Below are 24871 nucleotides of genomic sequence, written 5' to 3' on the forward strand. Positions count from 1 at the left end.
CCCGCAGCACCAGGCGTTAACCCCTTCGATTCATCTAACATGTATTACCATCAAAGCAATATTGACAATGTGCCCTATAATGAAAACATATTTTGCCCTATAATGAAAACATATTTTTTTGGTTGAAAAGAAATGAATTTCAATTACTAAATTATTTTTTAAGTAACCTAGTCATTTTCTTCATAAATTTACTGATCTTAACCTGCAGTCTTTAGTTCTTTCAGTCAGACTTCCATTTTGAAGCTTTAGATAAGATGTCATCTTTGACCATTTTTCAGATTCAGAAACTGACCAACAGCCTCCAGAAATTACAGATCTCATCCAAGGACACTAGAGACTGTCTGACCTCAGAGGTATGTCTACATTTCATTTCAGAATTAATTCAAGCAAGCATGTATGTTGTTAGTATATTTTTAATCATTTGCACAGTTCTTCAGTAGATAAATATCAAAATTAATAAAAAAGAAATGATGTTTTCTTAAAGTAACCCACTGCACTTTGTATGGGTTTTTGTTAAGTAAATTTCAGATAAATGTGAAATTGGTGATTATTTCATTTGCAATGACAAACTAGGACGAACTATGTTTGCGTATACTTGTTAAATGTACTTTGTAAAACTAATGACTGTTTTAAAAGACTACAGTAATAAAATAATCCAGAGTTTATTCTTTTGAGTTATAAGTACATGTATTTACAAAGAAAATTGCTGGTTATATGAATTCAGCATTTTAATTCCTGTGACAAGAAATTTAGAATACTTGGTACATCATCAAGTCATACAGTTTATCTAAAACACTTTAAATTCATTGCACATAATTGCACAAAATGTACTAAAGCACATTTCTAATTATTCTCAGTTAGTGTGTGTTGTAGTAGTGGTAAATTTAGGTTTTAATTCTTCTGTTTTGTGGTTTAAGATGTATGACTACGGTAGACCTGGTGTAAGTTTCGCACATTTTTATCCACCAAAATATACTACATATATATACTCTCTTCATATTGCATGCATGTTTTATGAAAATGCATACAGACCTGTACAAATGTTCTTAAAAATGTAATGATGGAGTGAAAAAAAAATCATCTTAATTAAATTCCGATTTCTTCACTTTCATTATTAGTCAACTGGGGGATTAAATAGATTTCATTTAACCAATCTGCACTTTAATTAGATTTTGAAATAGAAAAATATAGATATGCACATGCTACTTTAGAAATTCTTCATCAAAATTCAGATCTGATAGATGTTAACTCATATATTTAGTGCCTTTTGTTCCAGTCTTTTTCATAAATGTCCATCTGAATTGTTCTGAAAGTTTGAGATAGCTTTTAATAAATTCCACTAATTCCAATTTCAAGCTGAAAATCTGCAATATAACTCATTGAAATAACTTTTTTATTCTGAATGGAATGTGATTTTTTTTGTTATTAATTTGAATGATTTACTGAATGTCTTAACGATTTACTAACTACCTCACTAACAATCACCATCAAGCAGAGAATAGCAACACTGGCATTGTTTTAATGGACTTCTTGACATTTGTGTTTAGGTGGCAGAGAGACATGACAACATTGTGAAACTGAGGAATGAGAATCGTGAGATTGAGGAGAAATTGAGGGAGGCATTAGCCTCGGCATCTCACAGGGGGGAAGTCATTAAACAGCTGAGGGAGGAAATCAAACAGTACCAGGGAAGGGTAAGTAATATATACTTACTCAGCACCAGGGAAGGGTAAGTAATATATACTTATCATAAAACAGCTTAGGGAGGAGATCAGACAGTATATATGTACTTACTTGTTACAGGTTATTCAGTATTGATAAGTAAAAAAAAATACACTTTATTTTTCCAAGAAAACTTCAGTCAAACTTTGTTATCTCTAACTACATGGGACTGAGGAATTACTTAGGGAGCCAAGGATTTAAGATATCAAGTTAAAGTACATAAAGAATTGTGGTTGGGACTTTCAACCCACTTTGACATGTCCATGATATTCAGGATATCTAAATTCAACTGTAAATTCTTTATGTCAATTTACAATACATGGTCATATTTGGTCCTCCTAATCTGAAGAGGAAAGTTGAGATGAGAAATTAGAACACAATACATTTTACATCAAATGTTTGTGGAGAAATGTAAAATTCTAAAAGTTTAAGGTTATTGAAGATTATTGAATTTTCTTGTCAGGTACAAGAATCTCAGAGGAAGATTGACTCCCTGGATCAAGAACTACAGCAGGCCAATAGTCGTTACACTGCCCAGGCACGAGAAGTGGACAGACTTCAGACGGTCATCCAGGAACGGGACCTGACCACAAGCCAACAGGAAACTATACTCAAGTCGGACATTGCTGAGAGGGAGGAAGATCTACACAGGTTCAAGGCTGAAATCTCAGTGTTACATGAAAAACTGGCACAGAATGGAAATCAGGTACAGATCACAACCAAAGATAACACTAAAAAGAACCTGTCATTGTGGGATGAATAAAAAATATTACAAAGCAAAAAAAAGTACATAAGCAAGCTTAAGAAAGAACACTAATGGGTGAGCACTATTAATGGCACATTTTTATGCCCCGCCATGAATATGGCCGGGGCATATAGTGTTTGTCATGTCCGTCTTCCGTCCTTCTGTCCTTCCGTCCTTCCGTCTGTCCTTCCGTCACACTTTGCGTTTAGCTCTGTTCAAAGCTCAGTTTCAAAGATACCATTCAAGATATTTTTATCAAACTTCATATGCTGATAGATATTGATGAGAGCTATGCAACTGCATCAACATTTTTTGACCTTGACCTTTCCTTTGACCTTGACCTCACTTTTCTTAAATTAGTGTTTAGCTCAGTTTTAAAGATACCATTCAAGGTAGTGTAATCAAACTTCATATGTTGATGCATACTGATGTAAGCTATTCAACTGCATCAACATTTTTTGACCTTGACCTTTCTTTTGACCTTGACCTCACTTTTCTTAAATTAGTGTTTAGCTCAGTTTTAAAGATACCATTCAAGATAATGTAATCAAACTTCATTTGTTGATACATACTGATGTAAGCTATCCAACTGCATCAACATTTTTTGACCTTGACCTTTCTTTTGACCTTGACCTCACTTTTCTTAAATTAGTGTTTAGCTCAGTTTTAATGAAAGCATTCAAGATATTTTTAACAAACTTCATATGCTGATACATAATGATGAGAGCTATTCAACTGCATCAATATTTTTTACCTTGACCTTTCCTTTGACCTTGACCTCACTTTTCTGAAATAAGTTTTAGCTCAGTTTTAAAGATACCATTCAAGATAGTGTTATCAAACTTCATATGCTGATACATACTGATGAGAGCTATTCAACTGCATCAACATTTTTTGACCTTGACCTTTCCTTTGACCTTGACCTCACTTTTCTTAAATCAGTGTCAAACTTCATATGCTGATACATACTGATGAGAACTATTCAACTGCATCAATATTTTTTGACCTTGACCTTTCTTTTGACCTTGACCTCACTTTTCTTAAATTAGTGTCAAACTTCATATGCTGATACATACTGATGTAAGCTATTCAACTGCATCAATATTTTTTAACCTAGACCTTTCCTTTGACCTTGACCGCACTTTTCTCAATTTGTGTTAAAATGTTGCATTACTAATATACCCTCGGCGGGGCATTCATGTCCTATGGACATATTTCTAGTTAATTCTATTTTTAGTAAATGTAGTTTTGAAATGACCAATAAGAAATGAGCTTTGTTTCTATTTAGTTGATCAACAGAGATGATCAGATTGCGAGACTGAACAAGGACATAGCAGATCTACAGGAACAGTTATCTCGTAAAGACTCCTCATTAAAAAATCTTGACCATGAACTCAGGAACGTTCAGGATGAAAGAAGACATGTGGAAGATACTGTAAGTATTAAAACTATTAATTTTGAACTTTCAATTTTTTAATATATTTGTATGATATTAAATTAGAATAAGATTTTTGTTAAATGTAGAAAGACTTATAAAGTATACAGAACCTTACAAAGAGGGAATGATTTAACTGTTGCATTGCTTACATATACTGATATTTCTGCTGCAGCTTTCTCGGAGGGAAATAAGCATCCAGCAGTACGAGGTGGATCTTGCCCAGGTTAAACAGCAGTACAAAGAGGCAGTGGAGGAAAATGGCCGCCTCGAGGCACGGATCCAGGCCTTCGCCATCAATGCACAGAGTGAACAGGATGTTCTTAGTTCAGAGGTCAGTTATTTTAAATTTTCAATTCTTACTATTTGCAGAGTATACAAAGAACTAGAGAAGTTTTCACGTTAAAAATGTTTATAGTTTTTGCCTGAGAGTGGGAGGTGGAAATAAAGATTAGTTGTTAATTATCAGGTCAAAAGAAGAGAGGATGTTATCAAGAGATTGAAAATGGAGCATGTTAACATGCAAGAGGCCAACAGTCGCTTTGAGGAGAAGGTAAGACTTAATTTATTCCATTCATTGGCAGATTTATTGGGAGTACTTCAAAGTCATGACATTTTGGAGGATTGGATGTATTGATATGAAGAGATAAAACCTTTGTAAAATTTGATTTTCATCTTAAAACCATATAATGATTGATAGAATTATGGTAATTGTATACTTCTATATTTTGTGTACATTTGCATTGCTTTAGGTCAATCAACTGGAGAGAGAATTAGACCAAATGAAGATGCATCTGAGGACCAGTCAATCAGAGGTGAGTTTAATTATAACCATAAAAATGCTCTTTTTCTTTGTCTGTTTAGATAAGAGTCACTCTCTTGCCACTCTGAGTTAATGTTGGGCCTGTTTTAAATATTTCTTCTACTATTGCAGCTGGACACCAAGCGAGGAATTATCAGTAATCTGGAGCACAATTTAGAGGAGTCCAAGAAGCGAGGAGCTCATCAGCTCGACGAGATCAATCGTCTCGAGGACCAGGTCAGGGAGCTAAATATAGAACTGACCTCTGTCCAGTCTCAAGTGGAAAAGCTTCAGCAATCAGTAAGTGTTGATTTGATGAAACAAGTGCCAGGAATGGGTTTTGTTAAATTAGAATAAGTACTAAATTGGTTTCTGTGCATCTGTAATGATTACTATTTTGCTGTGAGGTTGTTTTGAACACATATTTATATCCCCGCTCCGCAGGAGAGGGGGTATCCTGTTTTACCCTTGTGTGTCTGCCTGTCTGTCCATCCCTCTGTCTGTCTGTCTCTCCGTAACACATTTTGGTTGCAGTTTTCTCAGCAACTACTCATTGCAGATGCTTGAAATTTTAACACACTCTTTGTTTAGGCATGCCATATGGTGGGATTCATTTTTTTACAATTCCAATGTCAACTTCCTGTTTATCCGTGTGTCTGTCTGTAGCATACTTAACAAATTTTGGTCGCAGTTTTCTCAGCAACTACTCATCGCAGATGCTTGGAATTTTAGCACACTCTTTGTTTAGGCATGCCATATGATGGGAATCATTTTTGTTTGAATCCGATGTCAACTTCCTGTTTATCCGTGCGTCTGTCCGTAGCATACATAACAAATTTGGGTGGCACTTTTCTCAGCAACTACTCATCGCAGATGCTTGAAATTTTAACACACTCTTTGTTTAGGCATGCTATATGTTGGGATTCATTTTTTGTACAAATCCGATGTCAATTTCCTGATTATCACTGTGTCTGTCCATAACTGAACTTGTGTATTCACATCAGAGCGGGGGTATTATTAGTGAGCAGTGGTTCACAGACTTCTTGTTTGATAATGATTTCTACAAATTTTATAGAACAACACAAAAGATGATTTGATACACAACCTGAAGAAAGATGTGGAAGGTTTACAGAAGCAGCAGAAAGATACAGTCAGCAAGGTGTGTTTAATCACTTATGTGTGGAAAGAACATTTTGAATCACTTTCTACAAAACTTATGAGAAATAGAAATGTACGTACTGAAATTAATTACAGGTGGTGGTTAGAGATGATACCATCCAGAAATTAAACAATGAAATTGGAAAACTGAAGGCTAAGCACCAAGAAAAATTGGGAGAAGTCCAAAAACAAGGGGAGACAATCAGGAAGTTACAGGAGGCACTCACAAAGAGCCACATGGATTTGGATGCTGCCCGCAACAATTCTGATGAAGAGGTCAGATTTGTACTAGATTTTCATTGGTTTCCTTAGAAAACATCTTAAGATGATTCAAAATGCACCTAAAGGTGACAGATTTTAATATGATGATTTCTGTTTCTAGGTCAGAAGAAGGGATGAGAGCATTAAGCAGTTACAGGAGGACTTGATGGAGTCTCAGGCTCAGTACAGTGCCTGCTATAATGAGGTGTGTCTTTGTTAAATAGAAGTATGTTGTGATGAGTGTGGGTGTGTCAGAAATAACATTCAGATGTCCATAGATTTCTCATTCCTTGTTAGAACTTTTTTTTTAGATTGGCAAAACGTCAGATCCTCAAAAAATTTTTTTGCTTTAATATGTCAGATGTGATACATCCTTGCCAGTGTCTTAATATACATATTTAATCCCCCACCCCCATTTCATTTCTTTACTCAGTATTAATTATGTGTATTTTTTGTCCATCTTCTAAAGAATTACATGCATTACTCAGTCCTGTTTTCTTTGAAGCTGTTGAAGGCTGAGGATGACATCCAATGTCTGAAGAATGACAACTCTCACATGAACCAGGCATCTCAGGCTAACTCTCAGGAAATTGGTCAACTTCAGGACCAGCTTCACCAGATCGAGCTAGAGCTCACCATCTCCCAGGAGAAACACAGAACCTGCCAGAAAGAGGTCAGTATAAACAATATAAAAATCAGAAACTCTTAAACAAATTATCTCCCTTTGATAAAAGATTTATGGAATATGAAAAAAGGATTTCACATCATTTTTGATCATAAGTTCCTTTTCTCTGGCATCTAAATACAAATATTTCCTTTTTTTCTAATTTGATAGTCAGTGTTTATTATTGTATGTGTAATAGGTAGCCAACAGAGATCAGGTGATACTGAAGCTTCAGACCGACCTTGACACCACACAGGAGAAGTACACAGGATGTTTGGAAGAGGTAACCAATCAAAAGCCTTCTCTTATCTTGGATATTTTCTGTGTAAATCTCAGTAATGTACCATGTTATTATGAGCTGATGTTTATTTTGTAGCTAAATATAAGAGAGGATGAGGTCATAAGGTTGAATAACAAGGTCAAACAGTTACAGCAGGAGATTCGTGACCTCAATGCACAGATTGAAGGAGACTCTCAGAAGGTGACGAGCCTAATCATGCAATTCATATAAATGTTAGATTTTCTAACTGATGACAACTATTTATGATTTTTAAAAAGGATGAACATTTGTTTTGATTTGTTAAAATTTTAGATTGCTGGTGATGAGAAAACTATTCAGAAACTTCAACATGATCAGGAAATTTCTCTCCAGGAGGTGTGTATATATCAGTGACAGTTTTGATTGTGTTCAACATGCACAGTATTTATAGATGTGCTATCTCAACTGCTTTTGTATAGCATAAAGCCACTGTAAAAATTGGAATGATATGAAGCAGCAAGTCAGTTTTAATGACTTCAGAAAAATATATCAAAGATGATAATGCAAAGTTCTTCTTTCTCTTTGTTCAGCAAATTTAAACCTCAGTTTTTCATCCTTGATATTATAGAATTTATATTAAAAGATTATGATTTTATATTTTACAATTAGAATTTTTTAACTCTGGGATAGGGATTTGTATTTGTAAAAAGATAAATGATGTGATAATGAGATTGTCATTTAAATATGCAAGGATGGAAACTGATGGAAAATCCTTCAGTAAAGAGGTAATGTTCACAGAATTTTGCATGAACAAAGATTCAAATTGAGATGGTGATATTTTTAAGTTTATGCATCTATGTTCCGGGCACTGCATGCCAATATGTTTCATTTCGAAACTTTGAACCCTAATATTATACATGTTCCTTCAAGTTTTCAAGACGTTGAAATGAGGAAGGAGGGGATGTTTAAATTTAACCTGTGGTTTTTGGGGCTATTAAACCTAGCATTGTAGAATATACTGTGAGATGTTATTAATGTCATTCAATTATACTGAAGCCTCATTAATGTGGCTAAGGTATAGTGAAACAGGGGATGGTACATGAAATTAAAATCTCAGCTACTACATTTGTGGTGGGCCTAATTAAGTAACAGATAAAATATATTGGTGGAAGAGTTAATGTGATCTAAAATCTGTCCTAGGTAGAGCTTAAAAATCAAAGTGCACCATACTTATTTTGCTTTGGTTATGGCCGGTGAATTTTTGTGCTCGTGTAATTGAGATTGTTAGAAATCATGATTTATTAGTTAGTTGTGGTTATCTGCTGTAATGTTTTGTCCAGCCTTTTTACACATAGAATGGCACAATTTAACCATCAGTTATATATGATTTATTTAGAGAGATCAGCAGGTATGTTTCCATGGTTAATTACTAACAGTTAACAAAACTGTGATTAATACTAACACTTTACTCTGGACAGATGAACGTATTTCATTTAATGCATTTTATATTTTGACATCAATCAATATCGGTTATTCATAATACCACAATAACAACTTGGCTCTGTATGCATGTATTGAATATAAATTTTTATGGAACAGAGTTTTCAGTTAAGTTATAGCTAACTCGATGATTTTCTGAGAGAGTATATGACTTTTCTGGATGCAGTCGAGGATATGTTTATCTTTTCCTGATATGTTGGGATAATCTTGATGTTGTGTTAATGTTAAATAACAAAGTGTGGAACTCACATTAGATTATTTACTGTAGTTATATATAACAACTAACATGTCAGTCTCTGGTCTGTGAAAAAAGAAAAAAAAATGAGTAAATTCTAGGTTAATGAAATACAGTGCAGTGATTCTTTTTTTTTTTTTTAACAAATCCATGTTCATGAAGTAATGAACTAAAAACACAAAACATAAAGCACTTCATTTCCTGGAGATCAAACTGAAGTTTATGATAAAAAAAATTATACATTGAAATTTGTATAAAATTCCTACATCCAATGAAATTTTTATTAATTTCTCTACCAGGTGAAAAATCATTTGCGAACTATTGAGCAATTGAAGACGGATCTGCAGATCTCTCGGAGCAACCACGAACAGGAAATCCACCGTCTTCAGTCAGACATGGAGATCCTTTCAAAGGACTTACAACAGACAAAATCTGACCTTAGTGAGAGTCAAAACACAGTGATGGAACAAAGGAACTCCATCACTAATATGTCAGATGACATCGAACGAATGGGCAAACAGCAGGACAACAGCACAAGAGAGGTAATGAATTAAAAACTTTGTTATAGATTTTCTTTTTTTTATTCTCAAATTTGTGTTCATGTACTGTATAAGTAGAATTTTTAGTGAGATGCAAATTTAGTGATTTTATAAGGCCAAGAAAGATAACTTTTACCTTAGATGCAGAATAAATTGTTAGCAATTTTAAAACTTGTTAACTATGCCAAAATTGAATCCTCGCAAAAAATTCTAATTATACAGTATTTATTTTTCAAAGATAATGTTTTGTAAGATCAAGAATGCAGATACTTGTATTAACTATCTTCTTATAATCTCCATCTATAAGATGTTGAGGCAGTCTGAAACTCTGGAGGAGCAGGAAAACAAAATCACAGAATTGAAACAGCAGGTGATCATTCTGGAAGACCAAGTGGACACATCCCGAGAAGATGCCCAGAAATTGGATGCTAATCTGAATGCATATAAACAAAAATACAACCAGGCCCTGAACGAGATAGCTGGCCTGGAGGAGTCTGTGAAGACCCTACAGGAACGACTTACTGATAGTAGGAACAAAGAACTGGAGAAGGATCAGAGAATTGAGAGTCTGAAGAACGACTATGAGAACATGGATAGGATGTATAATGACACGAAACATGAGGTACAGAAGTGTGAGGATGTGGTGGATCAGCTGACTCAGGAACTGAACGCATCTCAGGAGGACCTCTCTCTGTCTCAGAATCGAGTCCGCGAGTGTGAGGAGAATATCAAGAACCTCAAGGACCGCATCAATGACCTTACAGCTGAGGTACAATATCAAGGCTTGGAGATCATTAATATATTGTCTTTCTGATGAAACTTCTGTTACATTTGTGTTCAGTTACTGTATGCATCTGTCTCAGCAGGTGATATTTTATATTCAATAGCTATTTCAGTATTTTCATAGAACATACTATTAAATATACATGTATTTTGCAGTCTCTAGCAAATGATCAGAGGGCAAGAGCATTGGAGAATGAGCTGCTGACGTATAAAGGAGATCACAGCCACACAGATCAGGAGGTGGGAACCAGCTTCAACGTTCTAAAATTCTATTGTGCAGATATATTTTTAAAACACAAAGGCCAATAATCCTGTCTTTTTTTGCAGTATCTGGAGAGAGAGGATAAGATATCTTCATTGGAGATTGAGGTAGAGGAAGTCAGAAATGAACTGCAAAACAAGCTTCACATGCTGGGAGACTACCAGGATCAAATTAACGACCTGAAGGTTGAGCTGGCATCAGTCAGGGAACAGAAGAATAGTGCTATGAAAGAGGTGTGCATTTTATACTACTAGTATTTTAATTGTTGAAATGAGTGTATTGAGTCTATTAGTCCTATTTCATGGGAAACCATCCAGATATGCATTGATATAAATATTTTGCATGCAGATTGACTGATATTTTACAAGTAGTAATATTTAAGAGTTCTTTCCTTTTTTTTTTCAAGTTAAACAATAATCTAGAAGTTCTTTTTCCTGAAAATTTATATTTTCATAGTTGTATAATGCTTGAGCTTAGAATAATCATAGAATTAAAAGATCCATTTTTATAACCAAAATTGATGAAAAATATTTGAAGAGTTTGTAGATGTATGAAATCATTTGTAACACATTCACATTTCTATTTTCAGATTGATCGCCTAGAACAAAGCATTCAGCAGTTACAGCTGAATTTAGCTGGTTCTCATCAACGACACAAGTCAGATACCAGTCGACTCCAAGATCAGCTGGGAACTCTGGAAGCCAGTCTCCACCAATCACAGGCCAGAGGAGCTGCTCTCGAACAGGAACTGTCTCGCAGAGAGGACCAGGTCAAGTCTAACGAGGCAGAAATCAAGGCATGCAGGGCAGACATTGGAAACAAGGCTGAAGAAGTGAGTCCTGACATTGAGAGAGCGAGAGAGAGAGAGAGAATGGGGAGACGGGGCTCTATGACAAAAAAATTCAATCTTTTGTATTTGAGGCAATAGTGATTGTGATCATGTACAGATCCAGGAATTTTTTTGTGGGAAAGGGGGGGGGGTGTTCCATACCCATTAAAAAAAAGGTCTTCTTTTCTTTACTATAAAAATTTGAAACTCAGAATCCCAGGGGTAGTTCAGACCCCTTGACCCTCCAGCTAGATCCAGGAATGGTGATGTGGGAAGACATTAAGACATTATCTCTGTAAATGGTTTTTTTAAGCCAAAGGGTATATGATTTGTTTCTTTTGGCTTTCTGTGTTTAAATAGACTTTAAAATGGTGATGTTGTTTCTCACCTAATACTTTCGGAAAACAGCTTGGTTTAATATTCAGCAAAATACAAAGACTTGAGTCTTTAATCAAAGTTTTCTTGTGATTAATCTGTTAACATTAAATATTTGTCAGCCATGGAAAGATAACTCTTGAGGTATTAATTCCTAACTTTAAAAAGGTCATGTTGGTACATGTTTTCATTTCCCTCCTTAGATATTGAAACAGGAAAAAACATGACATTATAAAATGAAGTGTTTTAAATGCTAGCGACATATATTTAAGATTTCCACTGGTTGATGAATTTATTACATGTATTAATGCAAAAAAGATTTTCAGAGCATAGTTATTACTAAAATATAAAATATTTGATTGAATATCAAAATGAAATAAAAAAAGATAAATTATCAAGAATATATCAGAATTATTGGGGGGGGGGGGGGGGGGGGGGAGGGGGGGGGGGCAGCAAAAACCATCTTGACTTTTGAAATTTGTTTGCACTTGCATCATAAAGAATATACCCCTAAGTACCAAATTATTTAACAAGTACAATTTTGAGTAAAATTCACACATAATTTACTATTTAGTGTCTGATCAGTTTTTAAGTCAGTGGTATGTATTATATAATTAATAGATTTCTTTCTTTTAAATGAAAGGTACATAAATATTCCTCAAAAGATTTTCCATATTCTGAGGTTGGTCCAAGTTTAGTTTTAAAAAGAACAAGTACTAGTAAAAGTTTGAAGCAGTTTAACCCCTGATTATAAAGTGTATACTTGTATCAATATAGCTTTTCATTATAACAGTGTGGTCTATCATTTTGTGGTCTGACTTTTTTTTTTATGTTGATACAATGTATTGAAAGAAAAAGTTAACTTGGACAAAAAGCTATTTCAAATAATTGTCCCATATTAGCTTTCAAAGCAAATATTTGACTTCTTTAGCATTGTGGTTAAATTCCAGAGGAACTTTATGGTGATAATTGGTCTTTGAAAAAAGACATGTTGGGAATTAATATGTAAAACTTAACATGATTTAACAGAGACATTAAGCTATGAATGCAAAATAAGACAGTTTAAGTGTGGTTGCAAGATATATGGAAAGATAAATTTGAATCTTCCAATTGTAAAATGTTTGTGTGAAATTCATACCTTATCAAATTACCTGCACCCCTATTTTGTTTTACAGTTGTAAACATTATTTACTTGATCAGATAATAAGAGAATCCATTGAAACCCAGCAGAGCAAACCTATCACCAAGTTTTTTAAATTCTATCGGCCAATTTCCTCCGTTAAATGCAAACAGACATGGTGGTGAATTCTGAAATATACTATCTGAATGCTTGCTCAGTGATTAGATAGGCTAGCAGGGTGAATTGATAGTTAATACCCTCTACAGACAAGAAAAACTATACAGAAGTAGCAATAGGCCCTTCTCACATTCCACTGTGGTAGAAATGAGTGGGGCTCGTGGTGTGGTCAGAATCGGATTTATCACGGATTGAAAGGGATTATTATAACATCTACTTATCATTTAAATTCAGATTAAATAAAAATTTGGATAGTGTTTTCAAAGTCGGAAAAGATGCTGTATTGGGAATTTAAAAATTATTGATTTTCTAATGTGATTTGGAATGTGGACTATCCAGTGAAGATTGGATTTTATGAAAAATTCCTTGCGATTTTGTTTTTTTCCTGGACAAACGGCTTGATAACCTGTAAATTCAATTTTTAAGTAATGCATTCTAAAGCTTTTCTATGGACAGATCACTGTTTCTAGTCCTTAGGAGCTTGCAGGAACTAATTACGAAAAATCAATAACACATTATTTTTTTCAGAAACAAAGTTGAAAAAAATCCATTTTGCTAATGGCAATTACGAAAAAAGTATTGTAGAAATGTCTGCAGGTTATGGCAAGTGAGATTACACTGGGATGTTTTATTTTTTTAACAAGAGATAAAATAATGGCATGAAATTAGAGGGCAGGTGTTAAGCTAACTTTGTCAGAGGAGATCAATACTGGTGTTTGGGAGGAGAATTTTACCTTTTATCTATGTGATAATTACCCCCTGTCCAGATTATATCATAAAGCTAGAAAAACAAGGAATATCCTGATGTTCAACAATGTAGTGTCGCTTTGGCAGCTTTGATTTAAAGAGCAAAAAATCAGGTGCTACTTAAACTGGATGTTAATATTGACTCTGTTGATTGAGAATACCAATTTATTCCTACTCGACAGTAAAAGTAAACAGTGCTAGAGTGACTGTCAAATGAGTATTTGGTTGAAGTAATTACAGAAGCTATTTCATCCTGTCTAAAAGGTTTGCTATTCTAGTCCATGGTCATACACCAATTTTGTTTCAGATCAACTGCTTAGAATGTCAGTTTTTGAGTGGCCTTTGTGGTGAAATGTGTCCGACCTCGAATTTCATTGCATTGTGCATTTACTTTCCAGTGTATTTTGCTTGGATAATGAATTGAAGGCGGATTTACACCCCATTATTTAAGATTAATGTCTTCCAATTAAATATTAAAGTCCCTGATTATCTGTAGAAAAGGATGGGAATTCAAAACTTTGATTAATGTGAAATTGGGGACGAACTGTGCAATATGTCAAACTTTGGAAGAGAAAGTTGGAAGGAAAAAATGCCTCGTGAAAGTTTGGGTGCTAGTACTCTGGAAAAAAGATATGGTGTCAGTCTGAATGAAAGCAATAGTTGGAACTTTGGACTGGAAATGACTATAAGGGAATATGAAAATTCATTGTTTCAGATTGAAAAATTGGAAGCTAACATCAAAGATTTGAAGTTGGAAGTGAACCATCTTCAGAGTTCCAAGCAGAGAGCAGACAGTCAGGTAAAATACATTAGTATTCTATACATGTTAAATTTTTCTCGTGATCAGTTCTATTAGATATTAAAACAAAGTTAATTGGGTAATGCAAAAAAAAGAGAGAAAAATTGTAGGTTTGTCCATATTTTGAGAAGTCATTAATTATAATGCAAAATTTGAATTATATGAAATTGAAAAATATCCATTTTGTTTCAGTTATCTGAAGTTCAGAATGAGGCTGAGCATTTGAAATCTGATTTGTCAGAAGCACGGTCCCAGTACAAAGACTGTGCACAAGAGGTAGGGCATTTCCTGATAATGTTATCAAGTGAGATTGTCTTCAAGTTCAGGTTATTCAACTTCTATTGAGAATGTTATACTGAATATATAATTCCATGTTACTTTACTTGTGTGGAGGGTACATTGCAACAGTACTTAAGACTTAAAGAAAATCGGGTAAACATTGAATTGACTTTCTGTTTAAAGTTAGTTGAAATGCTTGGCTGACTTTTAAGCATTTAAATTTTCATTTAACATTCATTTGACATCTGAGAAAAGTCAAATTATGTGAACTTGTGATATTTACTTTCAAGTAATAAAATAATTAGCATGTAGATTATGGGCTATACATAAGAAAAGAGATGGATCTTTAATTAGAAAACTAAATGGAATAATTTTAAGATATTTTCTGAAAAGTTCAAAATGTGTGAAGAACCAGGATGAAAATGATAACAATTAAAATAAGAAAGAAAGACAGATAATATTGACAGGTCTGGTCAAATGGGTCCGTATGGCATAGGTATCCACAAATCTATCTGGCCATCTGACTGACATTTAAATCTATAGGCAGGTTGACAAACACTGCCTCAATTGTATCACAGATCCATGGCTCTCCCAGAAAACCTAGAGGCCTGGGAATTTTGTCCTCGGTGTGATATATTGGGAATGTTTCAGTTGTCAGCTGATAGTTATGGATAGCATTATCTTTTTGAAGTTTTTGTCTTTGCTCATGTTTGTTTAGTTACTGTTTGACAGTTTAGTTGATTGGGGATTATTTATGAAGATATTAAGTTCATCTTGACATGATTTATGTCCTGTAGTACTAGCTAATGGTCAATATAAATCAATTAAATTCCAAAGTAATGATGATTATAAAAAAAATGAAATAACTACAAAAATAGTTGTTCACCTATAGATTGTATTTCCTATGATAATTTTAATTTCAGAATTTATAAAAAAATTTTTAATACGTCAATAAAGTAAATGTTGTAATGGAGAACATTGTAAAATGGTTTTGTATATGATTAACAGCTTGCCCATCATGAAGAAAAGCTAATGTTGATGGAACAGAGCTTAAACACGACACAAGATCAGCTCAGTCAAAGGGTCACAGAGGTCGTGAGGCATGAGCAGATCAACAGGAAGTTACAGGCCGAGCTCAAGACTCTGAGGGAGAGGAATACCAGCTATGAGGAGGAAATCGCAGAGCAGAAGTCAATAATTGATAAACTAAGGAAGGATTTGGTGGCAGCCAAGGAGGAGTATCACTCAGCGGTACAGGAGGGCCTGGCCTACAAACAACAGGCACACAAAACTGAGGTGGAGCTCAAGGGGGCCCGTGAACAGGAACAGATGCTGTCTGAGCAGGTCAGTCTTATACTCTAACAATAATCTACAGGTACACATTATTGGTGCATGTGTTTGAAAATAGATAGAATACACCTATTCACTGGCTATGAGGACATGTAGCAAATTTATTGTCCGACAAGATGATAACTATTTCCCAAAGCGTGAAAAAGGTTCAACTATGCAGCATCTTCATTGTAAATGTGCTGTTGTAGGTGGAGCAACAGGACAACATCCTGACACAGCTACAACAGGAACTGAAGGCGGAGAGAGAACGTCATGCTGACACGGGGCGCCACCTACAGAAGGCCAAGAAAGCTAACTGTGATCTTAAGGATGACATTGATAACTACCACAAACAAGTCGCAGATCTCGCCACTACAGTAAGTCTTCTATTGTAGGCTTCTTATAAATGTATGATACAATCTGCACTTATCTAAGTGGATCAAAACCAATAAAATGATAGGTCACTACCCATACATTTGAACGTTTGTTACGTGTACTTCTTAAAAAATAATACATGTACAATTGTACTGAAATTGAAGGTGCAAGTTATAACAGTAAAGTAAATTGTAATCAGTCTGTGAAGTTTTATGAGCATTTATTTGAGAGGTAAATTGATAGAATCTTTATAATTGTAGATTAAGGAGAAGGATGAGCTGTTGTCTAACATGAGAGGAGAGATGGAGTCTATACAGCAGAGACAGAGGAACCTCAAGGAGGAGCTGGCTGAGAGGGAGGGACAGCTGAGGGTGGCCAAAATGAACCTCCAGACTGCCCAGAAACAGAGTCAGCATCATTCTCAAGAGGTCAGAAGACAACTGTTCTATATATACATTACAAAAGGTTTTATTTTCACTATTCTTCTAATTATTTCTAGGAAAACATTTACATAATACTCCTTTTTTTCTTCCATTCTGTAGATTTCTAGATATGAAGAGACCCTTGTACAAATGCAGAATGACCTTGACAAGGCCCAGGAACAGTTCAGGAAAACTCATGCAGAGGTAACCATATTTTTTAAAGTTCATTTTGTTCACTGCTTTATAATTAAGGTTGTACTATTAATGTATTGTTATTACAATGTGTATATAAAAGATTGAAAAATTGAATGTCAGCATTTTGATACAGATAGAAATTTTTATATTTTCTTGATGTTTCCAGTTATTAGACAATGAGCAGCGTGTCCATGACCTTAAGGTTCAGCTAGCAACAGTTCAAGGTCACCACAAGGAGTCCATGGATCAGCTTGGAGAAAAATCTCGCCAGGTGGCAGCAATTAAAACTGACCTTGCCAAATCACAACAGCAAAACCAGTCCTTGTCTGATGAGGTAAGTTCTTACTCAAACCTCAACTTTGCCAAATCTCAGCATCAAAATTAGTCATTGTTTGACGAGGTTATGTTTTTCTCATTATCAACTTGTATGATTTAAATTTTTTTGGTTTTTATTGAATAAGGTGACGCAATATTGAAATGATGACATATTGGTTGTTTTGTTTCAGTTGCATGCATTTGAGGAAAAAATGAGGATGATGAATGGAGAATGCAAGAAGCTGCAGGAGATGAACAAAGCTGCAGATGATGAGGTAAATTACTCACATTAACAGAGTTTTTAATAGTTTTAGGTGACACTATAAAATGACATTAGAATAAAAGGATAATCTTGTAATTAAGTTTCAAGTTTTTTTTATTAAAATTGATCACTCATTTATTTAATGTTTCTTACTCCAGAATATTCCTTGACATTCAAATATATGTATACATGTCTATAGAATAAAAAGTAACTGAAATATTCGTTTCATTTCAGATGCGAGCCTTTGAGATGAAATACCAAGATATGCAACAAGAGCTTATGAATACCCAGGACAAAAGTCGACAGAGTTTACAGGAACTCTCTGCCAGGGAGGAAGAAATAGTAGTCCTAAAAATAGAACTTAGCAATCTGCAAGAAAAGTTTAAAGCCAAATTAGATGCGGTAAATTGACCCCTTACATTTTCTTCTTTTTAACATTCATTTGAAAGCTTTCAATTTCCCTTTGATGACCCTGGGCTTTGAAATATGTGTAATTTGATGGTGTACGTATTTTGCAGTTTGACAAATTGAAGAATGATCACGACTTCATACAGTATAACTATCATTGTTCTGGGGAGGAGATTCAGTCACTGCGTAATGCTCTGGAGGAATCAAGGTCAAATGGGGACCGCCTTCACAAAGAGAGTGAACTGGTGGTTCAGAATGTCAACACATGGGTGCAGGAACAAAAGTAAGATTTTAAAAAAAATCTCGGTCTTTTAAGTTTTGGACTTTGAGTTACAATTTATCATTGAAACAGTTTTCTTCCTGTTTACATCATCAAGAATTGCATTGCATGCCTTGCTACAAAGATTATTTAACAATATGCATTTTGAAATGTTCATTGCATGTGTTTGAATTGCTTTATAATTCACAGGCTTGCAAATGAGAAACTGGGCAACAAGATTAGGTAAATAAATACATTTGACTAGGGAAATACATTATTGCATAATATTGAGAAAAAGTTCTTTTAATACAAGGATATACATTGTATATCACTTTTTAATATATAATTTTCTTTATGTATCTTATTCTACACTATCTTCAGTGCACTTTTCATAATGGAATGCATTTGGCATGACTTTTTGCACATCCAAGATCTATATAATATGTTGCAACTTCATTTTGACAATTGAATACAATTTAAAGCCTAATTTGTCATTTTGTTTATTTATAAATGTTTTCTTTTAAATTCCAGAGAGCAGAGCAAAGCTATTATGACACTAACATCAGAAAAAGAGTAAGTCACACACAGAATAGTTTATATAGGAGGTTGAATTCATTTTACTGGTAATAATGAATGTTAAAATAAAAGTCTTGACAAGAATTAAGAAACTTTTTGTTTTCCTTGTAGACAATTGCTTGACCAAGTTGCACAGCTACAGAAACAGAGCAACAAAATGAAGATAGAACTAGAAGAGAGACGTGATGAATCAGACAGGTTTAAGGTACAAAACTAAACTTGACTTTTGGATGCAAAACAGGTGACATATAAACAAATATATTTTTACTCCTTATACACTTCAATTTTAGGCACTACAGAACCATTCCTCACACCAGCAAGTTATTCTGAATCAGCTGAGATCCAGGCTTGAAGATCATGAGTAAGACTTGTTTTTTCATATCTTGATATAAATAGATAAGAAGCAATTTCCAGCAGCAGTAGTGCTATTGAATGAAGTTCTAATTGGCAGAATTTTTGTTTTTAATGAAAAGATTTTTCATTTTTCAGACATGATCAGGATCAAGAAGTACAGAGTAAAATAGCTACAATAGAAGATCTTCACTCTAGACTGAAACTGAATATAGACAACATCCAGCAGCTAAATCAGCAGGTAAATATGTAAAATAGGGTTGTATAGAAATCCTCAACAAACTTTTACAAATCTAATTCAGTACAGTTGATCTTGATTATCTCAAACACTGATATCTTGAATATAAGGGATATATCAAAGTGATTGACAGTCCCAACCCCTTAGTATTAATGTTTTTTTTTACCCTGGTTGGTTATCTCAAAGTTCAAGCCAACAAGGTTTGACTGTATTATGATGATTAAATTTACTGCCATTAATGAGAAAAATGCTCCAATCACTTTATAATTTTTCCAATCATTTTCAGCTAAGTACCTTACAAAAAGAGAACCATCGTCTTAGGAATGACCTTGATCGAGAGATTTCATCCCGACAGACATTAGAATTACAGGTAGAAAGCAAAGACCAGACAATCAGTAGTCTAAAATCTCAGCTGGACGCAAAACGTCACCTCCTCATTGAAAACAGCTCCCCACTCAAGGACTTTGATAAACCTGTAAGTATACCAATTACAGTCATTATTAAGTCACATATCATTATCAACATCCATTCACAGAGCTTTTGAAATATTCACTTCTGCACAAATAAAAGGTTTATGTTGTTAGAGATTATCTATATAAAATGAAAATTTACTTCAGTCTGAGACAAATTAAAAAAAAAAAATGTTTGTTTTTGTGTTCATCAAGTATGAAATTTAATTTGATATATGATTCTGTCATCAGAGAAGCCCTGTTAGTAAGCGATCCCCAAAACGCAAGGCTCGAGTCGTTAGTCCTGTAAGAAAGAGTTAATTCTGCATTGCTATGTCATTGCTTATTGTTTGTTTTCCCAGTAACAATGTTTTAAGTAAGCTTAGGTACCATTGACAAAGAAAAATGTGGTTAATTTAGAGGCATCGGATAATTAACATTTAAAGAATTATGCTGCAAGCTTTACTTTAAATGCACACCTGACTCAATATGTATTCATTTTTCAAAGATTTAAAGAATTATTTTTAGTCTGACTATATTATTTGGCCTATTTATGACATGATGATGCAGCAGAGCATTATGGGTAGAGCTTGTAGCAGCTGTGTGTGATCTTGATCATTTTAGTGTTAATAGGCTAGGGTTAGATGTTTTGTGTGAATGTTTTCAGGATGATAAAAAAGACAAAATATTGAGGGGAGGAATTATTGACAAGGTATCATATATGACAGACTGGAGCATATATCCTACCTATATTCATGGCTTTGGCAGAGTAGTTCAGGTTGCTATGAAAAAGGACATTTTTTATGCATTATTGAGTCTAGATTTGGTTGAAGATGTAAAAATTATTTCAATTTTTTTTCATAAATTTAAACTGACTTTTATAAATGAAAATATTTTTATAAATTTTATTTTGAGATTTTTTTCTTCTTCAAATTTTGTCCTTTGTTATTGCAATTGAAGATTTAGACGCTGATTTAGAGTCTTTCATGACTTACATAAAATAATCAGAAAATAATCATTATATGCATGCAAAGTGCATTAGTGCTGTAAACTTGCTTTATCTGGTTTTAATTCTATTTGCAAATTTTACATGAACCATAGTAATTTTCAATAGCCTTACAGTTTCAAATAAAGATTAAAAAAAATGCTGGAAAACAAGAATTTCAATTTTAATCTATTGATTTTGGTGTCGGACAAATAAAGCAATAGCAGTTGAAAGTGATTTTGCAGCACTTCAGAAACACTGTACAAAGGTAGATAATTCATGCACATCACATAAAGATCGGTATATTTTGTACTACATGTATAAATATATTACATTTTTTAGTCTTACTTAAGTATTACTTAAATGACTTTCAGTAGTAAACCGGAATTGATCTTCTATAGCAAGAAATGCCCCATTTTTTGAGATACATATACCGGAAGTTTCATTGTACATATAACAGTGATGCATGTAATTTGAAAATAAGAATGTTATTCCCTTGGAGTGAAGTTTATTTGAATGTAACTATGGTGGTGCTTACATCTGTTTAAAGGCACATGTATATGCATGAACAACACCTTTTAAACTGCATTGCAAGGGGATATTCCATTTTGCTGCATTTTCCTTTTATTAAATGCATTTTCCTTCATTGAAAAAACTTAGATAACGTAGATCAGTCTGGTTATAGATTTGCACATGATTTCTTTTTGTATCATATCTTTTAATATAGAAATTACTTATTACTGCTTACTACATTATACTTTTTTTTTTTTTTTGAAAAATGATCAATAAATATTACTGATATATCTAGGTTCAGATTTCAAAATCACCATTAGCACATGTGTAACACATTCATTATATGTGTGTCATCAAAATACACAACAAGCTGTTATATTTTATGTGAGAGTTTTGATTCATTTTGTAGCAAAGAGCCTATGGTAAAGGACTAGAGGATGCTGGGATATCTGATCCACATGCTTTAGACAAGAATTACTGGATCCAGAGAGTGGGTGAGGTAAGTGTAGGAAATTATACATTATCTTGAAATGACACTCCTTAAAAAATCTAAGGATTTCAAAAATGTTTTAAATATTTTTAGTGATGTGGTTTTATCGTAGCAAAAAGTAGCAATTTTGTTCGGAGAAAAAAAAAAATTGGTAGGAACAAATTTAATTACAAACAGTATTTTAAAAATATATATGTATTCCTGCAGAGATACCCTGACAGCCATTAGGTGAAGTGTAGGTATTCTGATGTTAGTGATGTGTGTTCTAATTTCTTACCACTGCTACATGTACATGTATATTATTCAGTGTAAAAAGTCCAATAAGGAGGAGTGGACAAGGGCTTAAACTAATTATTAAAATGTGATTTAACAATATAGTGTTCATTTAAATTTTAACAGCATATGTACATTAGGACAAATATGAAGTAGTGTGAGGTGATGCATATCAGTTAGTGATTAATTGAAAATTTTAATAACTAGCTAACTGTTTGACTGCTTGTTGATAGGATTGAATATTGAAGTAATTTTTTTTTTTTTACAATTAACCTCAAATGTCATTTTGAAATTTATCTGGAAGATAAAGTACATGTATCTATTAAATCAGACTAATTGCAAGTTAACATATTTGTAAATTTAAAAACATTTCTATATAAATTTTCAGCTTTCCATCCAGTTGCAGCAAAGCAGTGAATACTGGGCAGACAAAGTGCGTGAACTCTCTGGGCAACTGGGCAAGGCCCGATCAACCATTAGCCAGTCCCCCAAACCTCGATAGTTTTATGATGCTATATGAAGTGTGTGTTTACTCACAGTTTACCGTCCAGTAGTACTAGTCGACGAGGATTGTAGTTATCAATGGTACCTCTATGCAACGTGTCAGTATAGTCACCTTTGTTAGGGGAGTTTTGTCTTGAATGTGTTTGTGTGTGTAGAGAAGGCATAATTTATTAACAAGATTACAGTAAATTCGTGAATAAACTCCAGCTGAAATAGCTGCCAGTCATCAGATGTATTATTTATAGAAAAAAAAAATTCATATACAATTTTTTTGTCTCTCAGAAACATTTTATGTAGAATTGATGATTAGTGTTCAACACTTTTCCTTTTTGCCGTCCATTTATATATTATGCTTTTGAAACATTGTATTTATAAAGGTCTTTTTTTATTACTGTAAGAAAAATGATAGGTAGCAACAAATTTTTGAGAGGTTAAATGCCATGTTGAATATTCTGTGTATGGCAGCATAGCATTTGTGCAGTATTATATTGCTTCACATGGGAAACTGATGTGTATTATATCAGAATGTTCCAAGAATTTTTTACTCTTTAGTTGGACCAATTTCTGTTGTGTGAACATGATGGAAAGAGAAGCTGTGATAAATGTTTTTATATTTGTAGCTAGAAGTGCTTTTATTTATAAAAGTGAATGTTGTATTTATTATAGATCTGTATAACTGCATCTGATATTTTGCCAGATTTTTTTTTAAGTACCATAGATGGTTTTCCTTGAATGTGAAATTATGGTTTATGTAATAAAATGTAGCACCAATTTATTTAACAGGAATGATTATTTTCCCTGAAAACATTGTCCCGCTTTTCATATATTATATACATACATATTTTTATGAATAAAAAATTCAACACCATAATACATAAGTGTACTTATAACTTAAAACCATTTGATAAAATTGAGGCAAAGTTGTCATGTTGTGATTTCAGTATTAAGCACTTAAAATATAAAATACACTTTGAAATACATGTATGTTATAAATGTAACACACTGTAAAATAACTTTTTTTTTATAGGGTCAAATTTTTGTGGTTTGAGGATCAATATTGGTTTGTTGGGACTTGCTTTCATGGTGGAAAATATTTGAGTGTTAATATATTGTACGTAATGTTAACATTTCATGGAGGGTAGGAATTTGTGGGTCTCTTCATGCCACAAAAACAAACAAAAATTAACCCCCCAAGAAAATTAGTGATTTCCATGTAATTGGTGAAATATAATGTTACACCTATTTTTTTTTTCATGTCCAGTGGCGGATCTTGAGGAGATTGTGGAGGTTGCACCCACACCATCCCTGATCATCTTGGAAATAAATAATCTGTCCTTTACTGACATGAAAATAAAAATATTAGCCAACCTCCCTCCCCCCCCCCCCCCCCCCCCCAATCAAATGGTCGTCCCCTCACCTGAACTTTTTCAGCATCATGAAGTTGGTCAAAAAATCGAAAACACATTGAATAGAAATTTAATTTCTTCACATTGGCTCAGATAAATAAACATAAAGCATTCATTTCTGTGCTATATAATCACATCTTATGAAGAAGGAAAAAATAATCTTTCAAGAGGTCCAAGGGCCTTACTGATCACCTGAGTATACATGTAATATAACACTGTAAAGGGTCAATAGAAGTCTATAATTTAAAAAAAAATAAATTGAGATTAAGATATGATGCCCCAGAGCAAGAGAAATAGGATGGTCAGGGATCAACAAAATAGTTACTCTAGTACTCGATAATTAATCATAGAGTAAATCTATTTACTTGCCATTACTAACACACTCCCATTTGTCACTATCATAGAGAACATGAGTAAACCCTTCACTTTTCCTCAAACATTGGCATTTCTTGGTCTTTGAAGAAAAGACCAGAAGATCTTATGCGATAGTAAGGTGTCCGTCATCTGTCCTTCTGTCTGTCCGTTTGTAAACAAGTTTTCAAAATGCTACTCCTCCTACAGTTTTGATCTGATTTCAATATAACTTGGCACACAAGTAGACTATACTAAGATACATAATTCTCTTTATTGGTTTTTGATTTTGATGAACGGTGTTGCCATGGTTACTAAAAATAGAAATTTCTGTGAAATACTTTGAAAACGCTACTCCTCCTACAGGTTTGGTTTGATTTCAATATTACTTGGCACACAAGTAGACTACACTAAGATACATAATTCTGTATATCGGTTTTTGATTTTGATGAAAGGTGTTGCAATGGTTACTAAAAATA

General features: G+C 33.7%; 1 protein-coding gene across 12 annotated transcripts in view; it reads left to right on the top strand.

Moving 5' to 3' along the window:
* The window catches only part of LOC133206391 (golgin subfamily B member 1-like), a 48374-nt gene extending 24867 nt beyond the window's left edge, over window positions 1-23507 (top strand). For 7 of the 12 annotated variants that reach the window (XM_061342342.1, XM_061342347.1, XM_061342343.1 and 4 more), the window contains 40 exons: window positions 279-353; window positions 918-941; window positions 1548-1694; window positions 2186-2428; window positions 3756-3902; window positions 4078-4236; window positions 4372-4455; window positions 4655-4717; window positions 4837-5004; window positions 5780-5863; window positions 5959-6138; window positions 6245-6328; window positions 6629-6796; window positions 6987-7070; window positions 7164-7268; window positions 7380-7442; window positions 9081-9323; window positions 9628-10089; window positions 10260-10343; window positions 10431-10598; window positions 10955-11197; window positions 14329-14412; window positions 14605-14688; window positions 15700-16035; window positions 16230-16397; window positions 16656-16823; window positions 16938-17021; window positions 17179-17346; window positions 17519-17602; window positions 17824-17991; window positions 18108-18280; window positions 18467-18499; window positions 18788-18829; window positions 18944-19037; window positions 19123-19193; window positions 19322-19424; window positions 19708-19896; window positions 20538-20582; window positions 21778-21867; window positions 22520-23507. In XM_061342342.1, the coding sequence (XP_061198326.1) occupies window positions 279-353; window positions 918-941; window positions 1548-1694; window positions 2186-2428; window positions 3756-3902; window positions 4078-4236; window positions 4372-4455; window positions 4655-4717; window positions 4837-5004; window positions 5780-5863; window positions 5959-6138; window positions 6245-6328; window positions 6629-6796; window positions 6987-7070; window positions 7164-7268; window positions 7380-7442; window positions 9081-9323; window positions 9628-10089; window positions 10260-10343; window positions 10431-10598; window positions 10955-11197; window positions 14329-14412; window positions 14605-14688; window positions 15700-16035; window positions 16230-16397; window positions 16656-16823; window positions 16938-17021; window positions 17179-17346; window positions 17519-17602; window positions 17824-17991; window positions 18108-18280; window positions 18467-18499; window positions 18788-18829; window positions 18944-19037; window positions 19123-19193; window positions 19322-19424; window positions 19708-19896; window positions 20538-20582; window positions 21778-21867; window positions 22520-22633 (5376 nt within the window). In that variant the 3' untranslated portion in view covers window positions 22634-23507. The remainder of the gene's footprint in view (window positions 1-278; window positions 354-917; window positions 942-1547; window positions 1695-2185; window positions 2429-3755; window positions 3903-4077; window positions 4237-4371; window positions 4456-4654; window positions 4718-4836; window positions 5005-5779; window positions 5864-5958; window positions 6139-6244; window positions 6329-6628; window positions 6797-6986; window positions 7071-7163; window positions 7269-7379; window positions 7443-9080; window positions 9324-9627; window positions 10090-10259; window positions 10344-10430; window positions 10599-10954; window positions 11198-14328; window positions 14413-14604; window positions 14689-15699; window positions 16036-16229; window positions 16398-16655; window positions 16824-16937; window positions 17022-17178; window positions 17347-17518; window positions 17603-17823; window positions 17992-18107; window positions 18281-18466; window positions 18500-18787; window positions 18830-18943; window positions 19038-19122; window positions 19194-19321; window positions 19425-19707; window positions 19897-20537; window positions 20583-21777; window positions 21868-22519) is intronic. The other 5 variants (XM_061342344.1, XM_061342349.1, XM_061342354.1 and 2 more) reach the window with 3 other exon arrangements.
* Window positions 23508-24871: the final 1364 nt, after the last annotated feature.

Source organism: Saccostrea echinata, unplaced genomic scaffold (genome assembly GCF_033153115.1).
Source record: "Saccostrea echinata isolate AGI-Se365-2 ecotype Australia unplaced genomic scaffold, CSIRO_AGI_Sech_v1 ptg000054l, whole genome shotgun sequence".
In the NCBI taxonomy this organism is placed as follows: domain Eukaryota; kingdom Metazoa; phylum Mollusca; class Bivalvia; order Ostreida; family Ostreidae; genus Saccostrea; species Saccostrea echinata.